At 55.9% G+C, this 10,407-nt stretch overlaps 4 protein-coding genes across 4 annotated transcripts; 3 read left to right on the top strand and 1 right to left on the bottom strand.

The window, feature by feature from the left end:
• Positions 1-180: 180 nt before the first annotated feature.
• AYO21_10846 (hypothetical protein) lies at positions 181-2,559 on the top strand (the record flags this gene model as incomplete). The annotated part of the gene is made up of 1 exon (XM_022660753.1): positions 181-2,559. The coding sequence occupies one exon, from the start codon at positions 181-183 to the stop codon at positions 2,557-2,559; it is 2,379 nt and encodes a 792-aa protein (XP_022506911.1).
• A 432-nt stretch (positions 2,560-2,991) lies between these two features.
• Positions 2,992-4,041, bottom strand: AYO21_10845 (hypothetical protein; the record flags this gene model as incomplete). Its single annotated transcript, XM_022660752.1, has 1 exon — positions 2,992-4,041. One exon carries the CDS (start codon positions 4,039-4,041, stop codon positions 2,992-2,994), a length of 1,050 nt encoding a protein of 349 aa, XP_022506910.1.
• An 872-nt stretch (positions 4,042-4,913) lies between these two features.
• AYO21_10844 (protein kinase) lies at positions 4,914-7,966 on the top strand (the record flags this gene model as incomplete). Its single annotated transcript, XM_022660751.1, has 7 exons — positions 4,914-5,021; positions 5,086-5,168; positions 5,235-5,376; positions 5,449-5,490; positions 5,550-5,616; positions 5,721-6,200; positions 7,143-7,966. The coding sequence occupies 7 exons, from the start codon at positions 4,914-4,916 to the stop codon at positions 7,964-7,966; spliced, it is 1,746 nt and encodes a 581-aa protein (XP_022506909.1).
• Positions 7,967-8,753: 787 nt separating this feature from the next.
• On the top strand, positions 8,754-9,665 carry AYO21_10843 (hypothetical protein; the record flags this gene model as incomplete). The annotated part of the gene is made up of 2 exons (XM_022660750.1): positions 8,754-9,085; positions 9,161-9,665. 2 exons carry the CDS (start codon positions 8,754-8,756, stop codon positions 9,663-9,665), a joined length of 837 nt encoding a protein of 278 aa, XP_022506908.1.
• Positions 9,666-10,407: the final 742 nt, after the last annotated feature.

The raw sequence follows: 10,407 nt of genomic DNA, 5'->3' as shown, positions 1-10,407 counted from the left end.
AAATTTGTCAATGCTGCAGCCATCCACCAGGGTCCTTCGAGTGGTTGAGAAGAGTGCAATATATGGGGTAAAAGCCACGGGGTCTCTACTTCTGTGGTTGACTTCTATACATTCATTCACACCCTTTCGCACGTCAAGTTCTGGTTTCACCGTTTCGAACCTCCCTCAGACGAACCGACAATGGGTCCCACTCTCAGCAACAGAGACAGTAATGAGCAGCAGCCGTCGAAGCCTAAACGAAAATATTCACCTCAAGCTTGTGTGGAATGCCAGCGTCGCAAGCGGAAATGCTCAGGAGGCAGATTTTGTGACAGCTGTCGATTCTCGGACCTGGAGTGTGTGTATTCACAGTCGCGATCGTCCAAACGACGGGCACTACTGCAACAGTCTCCCGTTCATGGCAATGAGTCGTCCTCCAACGAGTCTCATTCTGCTCCAAATCGCTCTGCGGGTGAGAACTTGACCCTGCCTGCATGGCCGGCGGTGTCACCGCTCTTCCACGACGACTCGACGCTCCACAAGTTCAGGCAGGACTTTGAAGCGCTGAGGAACGAGGTCGCTCGACTGAGATCCCAGCCTCAAAACACCTCAAATCTTGTACCTCTCTCACCAACAGCACCAGCTACAGATGCAGCATTATCATCAGCAGAATCACTGCTGGCAGACAAAGCCCCAATCGCTGTAGAGATCCCGACCACTATCCCACTTGTCTCAACTCCCTGTCCTCCTCAATCTACAGCTAGCGACCGTCACACGGACGCGAGACGGGCAGACATTCTGCAAAAATCCATCTCAACCGACATTGGAGCGGGAACTTCTTTCTTCCGCCAGCTTGATCTTCTCGACAATTCTGTGAACGGCAGCGATGTCCCGCACGAGGAAGCCCCGTCCTCGTCTGCAAACGAGACAGAAGGCCAGGATGCCGACCCCGAGGTTCTCTCGAGTGGTTTGTGGCGTGAGGCCGAACGTGTGGTGGAGGAAACTCGAGCCCAGGATTTTGACAACATCTGCCGCAGCGTCGACATTTTCTTCCGGCATCTCCGGCCTCATTGGCCCTTTATCAACGAGGCCAATTTTCGCACGCGACTTGCAGCCCTGTGGGCCAATGATAACGTCCACCTCAAGGGGACCATGATGGTGAATTTCGCGGCCCTGTTGAATTTCGTGGTCGCAGCCACCCAGCTCCTGTACGATTCAAGCGAGAGAACTACCGACGTACCGGGATGGACGTACTTCTTCCGTGGGGACAGATTGTTGACCTACGCGACGTGGCTGGAAAAGTCCAATACCACGACCCTGCAGATACTCCTAGTCAAGATCCTGTACTGCTTCTTTGCTGGGCACTTTGACGCAGCCTATGCGAGCGTCGGCGTCGCAGGGCAGCTGTGTGTGCAGCTGGGTCTACACAACGAGCCTTCTTGGGGCCCCCACTGCACGTTCTACGCTAGGGCCTACCGTCAGCGCTTGTTCTGGTCACTTGTCTGTCTCAGTCCCATCATTTCGCAGCATGCGGGATGCCCGGACCCTTTGCGTGACTTGGACATTCAAGTCGAATACCCTCTGTGCGTGGACGACAGGATGCTCTATCCGGACTGTCTCCCGTTGCAGGAACTACCCCGAGCGTCTCCCGTGCCATATCTGCTTGAAGTCATCAAGTGGGCGAGGCTCTCTTCCGAGGCGTGGGATACCGTACTCGGTCCGGGCGCCAAAACCCCCTTCGACGCACAGGCTATCACGTCGATCGACAACAAGGTCAAGGCTCTGTCGGCAGAGGCTCCACAATTCCTACAGTGGACCTGGATTACCACCTCTCAAGACAAGGATCACATCCCTTCCTTCCGCTGGCACCAAGCCCTAATCATGTATCTACGTGAACGCTCTCTACGGATCCTCCTGCGACGAAACGACATGCTCAATGGGCGTTTCGACGCGCACACGGCACAGACATGTATCGAAATCGCGGTCGACGTGGTGAGTGCGCTGGAACTGTCGCTCAACTCGTCCTTCTCCAAGAGAACGGCGCCGTATACCTCGGTGCTCCATCTCACAGGCGCCATTGTCCCGATGATATGCATCATCATCCGGCCCGACATTGACGAGGCACTTGCCCGACCAGCGATCGACGTGTTCAAGCGGTCGCTCAGCATCATCAGAGAATACGCGCCAGCACAGTCCTTTGCGCGGCTGACCCTCAAGCATCTCAACCGTCCCATCCGCGCCGCCTCACAGACGATCAAATCGCGCTGGCCGCAACATGCAGACGCGTGCGTCTTGACGCCAGAGACCATCACCGAGATGGGATCCACGACGGCGATGACGACCGAAGAAAGGGCCTCGAATGGTCTGTCCCATCTTCATCACCAGAACCAGAACCACCAGTTGTCGTCGTGGGGTATGCTGGGACAAATGATGGTGTTCCCTAAGCCCGCGACGGCGACTATTAGTATGGATCCCGGCCTGCCGCTGATGGCAGAGGAGTTTATGGTCGGGGACGAATATTTCACCACCACCAATCAAGATCCGTTTGGAGGCTGGCATGCAGGGCACATGGTGCTGTGACTTTCTTGGTTGGCTGACTTGTGAAAGAGCGTGCGTGGTACCACAAGGCGTTTGTTCATTTGACTCTGCTTGCTCGGATAATAAGCCTGAAGGAGAGTTCGTGCAAGTACGGCTGCGTGCTCCACTAGCCAGGCATTCCAGGGTCAGTGAAGGTCTCGCCTTACATGTTTAGAAGTACATTCTGCGCAAAGTCGTTGACAGTCCAACCCCTCATGAAAAGGTGTATGGATCAGGGTGAAACGGTAATTTTTCTTCTTCTTTGATATAGCTAACAATTGTCCCACTATCACGAAAAATCCTAATCCAAAAAACGAACGATGTTCCCATATTACAAAGAGTAGAGTGCTGACTATTTGCGGTTACCCCCAATGTTATGGTCTCGCAGATGCTGTGCCTGGCCTCGACGCGCTGGGAAACGAAATAGATCCCATGTCAAGCAACCTGCTGAACCTCGGAGGTGGAGAGCAAGACGCCCGTCTTCTCAGCCGCCTGAGGTCTATCCTGATTCTGGCCCTTTTCGTGTGCCAAAGGATCCTTGGGCATCTTGACGTGCCACCACTTTCCGGGCTCGTTCTCACCCCAGGCGAACTCGCCGTCGTCAAAGGTGTTTGTGCGGCGCATGTCCCGGCGGTACTTGTGGAGGTAGGCCGAGTCGTCGAGGGCCCTGTGCCACACGGCCGTGTTGTCCCACATGACCAGGTCGCCGGGCTGCTCCCACAGGACCTTGTAGACGAAGCGCGGCTGGGTGCCGTGGGCGATCAGCTCGTCGGCGATCCTCTTCGACTCTTCCACCGAGTACCCGTCCAGCTTGTACGCGTAGCTCGTGAGGTAGAGGTTCTTCCGCCCGCTTCCTGGGTGCGGGTACACCGCTTTCCACCGCGATATCGAGTACTCGAAGGGGTCGACGCCCTTGTAGAGGTCCGGGGCGGCCTCGCGTCGGTTGTACAGCAGTGAGCAGTCGCAGACGACGTCCTCGAGGCGGGCTTTCCACTCGGGCGACAGGGCCTCGTAGGCGGACCTCGAGTCGGCGAACTCGGTCTCCCCGCCACAGCCTTTCGGGGGGATCTCCACCGCCCGCAGGAGACTGTACTTGTCCCGCCGCGGGTGGTAGGTCATGTCCGTGTGCCATAGCTGGTTTCCCTTGTTCATCAGGGACGACACGCGGTCCGTCTCGCGGATGATGTTGCCCTGGCCGTCGAGGTTGGACACGTCGAAGATGTGAGGCTGGTCCGGGAACCGGCGGTCGCGGAGGTTGGGCATGGAATCCAGCTCGCCGAAGCGCCGCATGAAGTTGACCTGCGTGTCGTTGTCGATGTTGGCGGCGCGGAACACCAACACGCCGTACTTGTCGATGCCGGCCTGGATCTCGTCGATGACGGCGTCCGGGATCGGTTTCGTCCAGTCGACCCCGTGGACCTGCGCCACGAAGGTCGCGTGCAGTGGCTCAAACCGTAGCGTGCCGCCTCCGCCAGCTGAGCCCATGATGATCGATCTTGTCTGTGAGAGAGAGAGGGAGAGGTATACACACACGCAGTCAGCGTACAACTTGCGAGAGAGAAGACAAATCAAGGACGAATTCCGTGGAATCACCTGAACAGTTTATGTCTTTTTTTTTCAGAGCCATGGCCCATATGTACTGCAAGGTCTGGGGATCTCGATTCGTGGATTGCGTCCCCCTTCGGGTGGTATGAGTGAGGGAGTCTCTTGCGGGGACTGTTGATCGAGGTTCTAATCCCAATGGCGACTTCCGGCGGCACTTCTTCCTCCTTCGCTCGTACTCATGTAATGGTGATTGCCGTCTTGTCCCTGTCCCCGTATCCCTCGCATCCGTATCACTTGGTCGTGGACTAGTGAGTTTTGGGCGTCTCCTCCGCATTTTCCTTTGCTGCGTTGGATCTTCCGCATTCCTCTGTCGAAGTCTTGCAGCTCCATCTCAGCACGACGGGACTGTTATTTGCCGCTCTTGGGTGAAAGGTGTCGTCCCTCATCTTTCCACTGGTATGTTTTCTTTGACTTGCACTGCTGGTTGTTCGGAGGAGATGGGCGGAATGTCTCTTCTCTCCCCATCCCGAATTCCGCCAACATGCCGCCGTGCCGCCTTAGCGTCGAGCCAAATCATGGACCGGGGAACATGTGGATCCGATGGATTGAGATGGGCTGAGATGGGCTAGATGGGCATGTCAACCACGTCAACCCCCGTGTTTTGCTTTGAATGAGAGAGCAAGAGCCTTCTTACCCTGGCACATCGAAAGGGCTTGGTGGGCTTACCGAATCATCATCTATCAGCTGGGACAGCCTAGAACTGTCTGTCGCCCAACGCCCTCATCCCTGCAACACGAATACAATTAGACAAGATGACTGTCTTCGATCCAGATTCAGACAGCTTGCCCAAGCTCTCCGAGCTCGAGACGAAGCCCGGTGCTCCTCCCCAGTCGGCATGGTTCTGGGGCGAGAACGACGAGGTAGGGACATACAAAGAAGTCATCTTTGGCGGTTCGGCAGATTCTCACCTCTGCGCTGATATAGCTCGGGCGTCTCAACTTGCTCACTCCAAGACGGGTGGCGAGCGCGGCCAGGTTGATCCAGACAGGAGAAAGGGTCGGACTGAAGTAAGCGCTTTCAGAAGAACGACCCTACGGTTTGGTCAGATTGGGTCCTTATATACCAATCTATAGTTTTCCAGCAGAACTGCCCAACCCTCCCTTCTTCGGTCGGGAGCCTTTCAAGCACAAACTCAAACAGAGCGTCGAATATGGCTTCGATGACCTCCACGACATGAACACCCAGAGTGGCTCGCAGTGGGATGGATTTCGCCATGTACGTTTGAGACCTCGCATACCAGGGGTTCTCGGGATTTTTGTGACTATGGGTGCTTACACTTTTGACCAGGTCGGTATGGCGCACGAAGGGTCTTATGTGTGGTATAATGGGGTACGTACAGTTTACAGTGGTTATCTTTGTTCGAGTGGGAAATACTGAATCGCGATCAGATCACGGCCAACGACATTCACAAAACCAGCAAAATGGGATTGCAAGCATGGGCGAAACAGTGTATAGGTGGGTGGGAGACGTCTGACAGCTCTCTTCTCTCCCGCTCGCTCCCCGTTCGAAGTCCGCCACCGTGCTTGTGTGAAGATGTCTAACGTCCGGTTGAAATCTAGCTGGACGGGGAGTGCTCCTTGACTTTTACTCTTTCGCCGGCAAATCCTACGATCCCTTCACCACTAGAGACATCACCACACAGGAACTCCTGGACTGCGCGCGAGCCCAGAACCTGACGTTCAAGTATGGCGACATCCTGATCATTCGGAGCGGCTGGTCCGAAGCATATCGCAAGCTCGACGAGGCCGGACGACAGGCCATCGGCTCCAAGGGCTGGGACGACCTGCGCTTTGCCGGCCTCGACCGCAGTCCCGAGACCCTCGCGTTTCTGCACGACAACTACTTCGCCGCGGTCGCGGGGGACGCGCCTTCGTTCGAGTCGTGGCCCATGAACGGCAAGACGGACCTGCACTACTTCCTGCTCCCACGCTGGGGCGTGCCCATTGGGGAGCTGTGGGACTTGGACGGCCTGGCGGAGCTGTGCAAGAAACACAACCGGTACGAGTTTTTCTTCACCAGCAGCCCGTGTAATGTGCAAGGTATGTTGGACACGCATTCTGCCAGCAGATCTTCTGTGTAGTGGCTGACTTTTGTTCTGGGGTGAAGGGGGAGTCGGCTCTGCTCCCAATGCCATTGCGATATTCTGACCTGAGAGCTATGCAAGGCGCGGTCAAGCCCTCTTCGAATGATCTATACAGTGATACAAGAGAAGGGTTATCCTCACCAACTATATCGAGGCTTCTTCTACTCATCCATTACATGGTCAATTCATCATCTAGCTTACATGCATACATATGTGTAGATACTCTCGAGATTAGGAGAGGACACTTGATTTCCCAAACATGATAATCCTCTTTATTGTCCCCCATGATTTTTGAAAGCGACTGGAATCAGCCACATATGAGAAAGGGGCTAATGTAAATCGCATTCAAACGTCCTCCGTAACAATGCCCGTGGTCCAGTGACAGTTCCGCAGAGGCGCCAGCTGTCTTTTCCGCATAAAAGCCGACCAGGGGCGTTTCCACCGGAGGGGAAGAAGGTATTGGATGTACTGACTAATTACACGACAGACAGATAGTTCTTGCCTTGATATCCTGGTGTCCTAGCATGTGATACATGTGATCTAACTTGTTTGTTTGTAGCACGGACCAGTAGGCCTCGAGTGGTGTGGCACCTGTCTTTTTTCTCCAGAGAACCAACCTGAGGATCATTCGTGTCCTGGATACGTATCCCAAACAAAGCCACCAAGGTTGAGACTTACGTTGGGGGGAGTACAGACACCAGACACCAAGTTACCACCAGGCCACCAGCAACCATGCTCCCACTAAAAGGAAAGCTGGCCATCGTGACGGGCGGTTCTAGAGGTGAGTTCGTTCGTTACCCTGCAATCTTGCAATCTTGTGAGCGAGAAATATTCTTCCGGCTCGAAAAAATGAAAAATAGGAACCCACAGAACCCCTTCTTATGTAAATGACTTCCAGGCATCGGTGCCGCCATCGTCAGGAGCCTGGCAAAACGCGGCGCAAACATCTGCTTCAACTACACGTCCGAGTCGTCGGTTTCCAAGAGCGAGAAACTGATACAGCAAATGCGGAACGAATACAACATCGACATCATCGGCGTCAAGGCCGACCTGGCCGAGAGGGACGGGCCGGCAAAGGTCGTCGAGGCCGCTGGGCGGTATTTTGCAAACAACCCGACTTCTAACAGAGGTGGTGGTGGTGGTGATGGTGGTTCACTCCGCGTGGACATTGTCGTCAACAACGCCGGCGTGTGTCCCGCGCTGTTACTCCCGGACTGCACGGTCGACGAGTTCGAGTACACGTACAAGGTCAACGTGCTGGCTCCCCTGCTCCTCATGCAGGCCGCGCTGCCATACCTCCCGCACGACCGGTCCGGGCGGGTCATCAACATCTCGTCCATCTCGGCCAACGTCGGCACGCCGGGCCAGACCATCTACGGGGGCAGCAAGGCGGCGCTCGACGCCATGACGCGGACCTGGTCGCGCGAACTGGCCGAGCGCGCGACCGTCGTGTCCGTCCACGCGGGCGCCGTGCTTACGGACATGGTCCCCGCGCCGTTCGTGGCGGACGTCGTCGCCCACCATAATCGCATCACTCCTCTGGCACGAGCCCGCGAGGGTATCGACACCCCGGCGATGATGGCCGCGGCCAAGGGGATTGGTGGGCGTGTCGCGTATGACCACGACATCGCCGAGGCTGTGGCGCATTTCACGTTGCCCGAGGTGGGTTGGGTTACCGGCCACGTTATCGGTGTTGATGGGGGGTATGATTTTATTCGGTGATCTTGGGTGCGTGGGTTTAGAGGAGCTGGGAGGGCACATGGGAGGTTTTGAGAGAACAAAGTGGGATAAGATGGTGGTGGTTGGCGATATAGATGCCAGATCCTGATCAACGGGTCAACAGGTCAACAGGTCAACAAGTCAACAAGTCAAGTGGTCAAGACCGAGCTTCGTTAGGGAAATTTCAAGTATGTGAGTGATGTCGATCTGTTATTGTGCCTGTCAGAGGAGAAGTTTGTCAGTCAGATAAATCACCTTGCGGCTTGTTGTAATATTCCAGCTCATGTGGTCATGTTTCAGCAAGACCAAGAAGCGTGTACAATCCAGCACAAAGACATGAAGGACTACACCTGTATCTGGATTCTGAGTATCCATACGCGCCATATCTCGGCGCGATCCGGGTCATCGGTGATCTGCACACCTTCTGTCTTTTGGAGTGAGTGAGTGGACTGCAGTACTTGGTCCCAGCGTTGATGCGGAACCAGCAGGAGAATTTGGAGTGAGATTCCGCCAGGACAGCGTCACGGGTTGCCGCCTCAGGTTTAGTCTTTCCCCGCTGCAGATCCGCGGCAGTAACTTGTCAATCTGTCAATCTGTCACTCGTTTACTCATGAAATGATACTTTACCTCCTTATGATCAGGTGGAATGGCTATAAGTCAGGAGTCAAGAACAGAAACCAGTGTCTAGTCGAGGGATCTCAAGGACCTTGACCTCTCGCATCTCTATCAGCCAGCCAGCCGCCCAGCCCCTCCCCTAACTCCAACCCACCTTTTCTTAACATACAAGACAATGTCGAAGCACGAATTCACCGCCCTCGTCACCGGCGGCGCATCCGGCATCGGCGAAGCCACCGCACGCAAACTCGCCAGTCGCGGCATCTCAGTCCTCATCGGCGACATGAACCGCGCGCGGGGCGAGAAAGTCGCCGCCGAGATTCGAGAACTGTACGGCGTGCGCGCGGCTTTTTACCCCTTGGACGTGACCGACGAAGCCAACGTCAAGGCCTTTGTCGAGCACGCCACGCAGTGGACGGGCCGGCTGGACTTTGCGGCCAACTGTGCTGGCATCTGCGAGAATGTGTGGGACGGCGAGGAGAGCATCACGGCGGAGCTCTTTGATCAGTTTCGTTGCACCCCTCCCCCCCCCTTTTCCCTTTTTTTTCTCGATGTGGACTATGTGGACTAACCGCTTGACAGAACTCACGCCGTCAACGCCAAAGGCGTCTGGCTCTGTCAGAAATACGAGGCGGCGCAAATGCTCCGGCAAGAGCCCCGTCCCGTCGTCTTCTCCCCGCCACCACCGCCCTCCCATGTGATACCCGGCCAGCGCGGATCCATCGCCAACGTCGCCTCCGTGTCGGGACTCCACGCCAATGGCCTCGCCGCCTACACGCCCAGCAAGTACGCCGTCGTGGCCGTGACCAAGAACGGCGCCAAGTTCTACGGCCCCAGCGGCGTACGCTGCAACGCCGTCTGCCCTGGGTACGTGATGACGCCCATGACCGAGTACAGCATGGGTGAGGCGGCGAAGCCCGGGACAAAGGAGAACGAGGCCGCCGCGACGAGGCTCCAGGTCGCCATGGGCAGGATGGCGTTCCCCCAGGAGCAGGCGAATCTGCTGTCGTTCTTGTTGAGTGATGAGAGTAGCTATATGAATGGGTCGATAGTGGTCAATGATGGGGGTTTTCATGATATTCGGTAGGAAATAACGCCATGGTTGGTTAGACCCGAAGGAGACAGATGATGATCCATATGCATCGCATACTGAATACTGAACACTGAGGACACTTCTGCCAGTGCCATGATATACGTCTATTGTTATTTATTTATTTTTCTACAACACTACTAGTGCCACTCCTCCTGATCTACCTCCCTACTGTGTTAGAAATCACACCCCCGGCTCGGAGAGATACCAAGTCAAATCCGCCCCGTCCTCCTCCCTCTGCGTCTTCCCGTTCCCAAGATACGCGAACCGATTCCCTCCCACGTACTTGATCTCCCAGTCCTCCCAGCGCGGCTGCTCCGTCGCCTCGAGGAAGTGCACCGCGCTGCCGGGCCACGGGCCCCACACTTTGCCGTCGACCTTGCCGAGCTTATACCACGACCGGCAGCCGCTGGACCAGGCGAGGTCGCGCATCACGGCGTCTTTGTGCTCAAGGAATTCTTGCACCGCTTCGGCTTTCGGGGACAGGGATTTGATGCCTTGGCGTTGGAGCTTCAGGACCGCGTCGTACGCGTAGTTGATGGTGCGTTCGAGGCAGGGGATCAGGGTTCCTTGGGCGAGGGGGAAGTTGGGTCCGCTCGAAACTAGTGTGTTTCACGGTCAGGGAAAACGATCCTTGAAGACCGAAAGGACTTGCGCGAAGAGGGAGAGTGCGTGAGCCATGGAGAAAACACACACACACACACACACACACACACACACACACACACATAGGGAGGAT

This window comes from Fonsecaea monophora, assembly GCF_001642475.1.
Source record: "Fonsecaea monophora strain CBS 269.37 chromosome Unknown Scaff134, whole genome shotgun sequence".
Taxonomy (NCBI): Eukaryota; Fungi; Ascomycota; class Eurotiomycetes; order Chaetothyriales; family Herpotrichiellaceae; genus Fonsecaea; species Fonsecaea monophora.
Note: the sequence above shows the minus strand (reverse complement) of the source record. Positions and strands in the feature narration are given on the sequence as shown.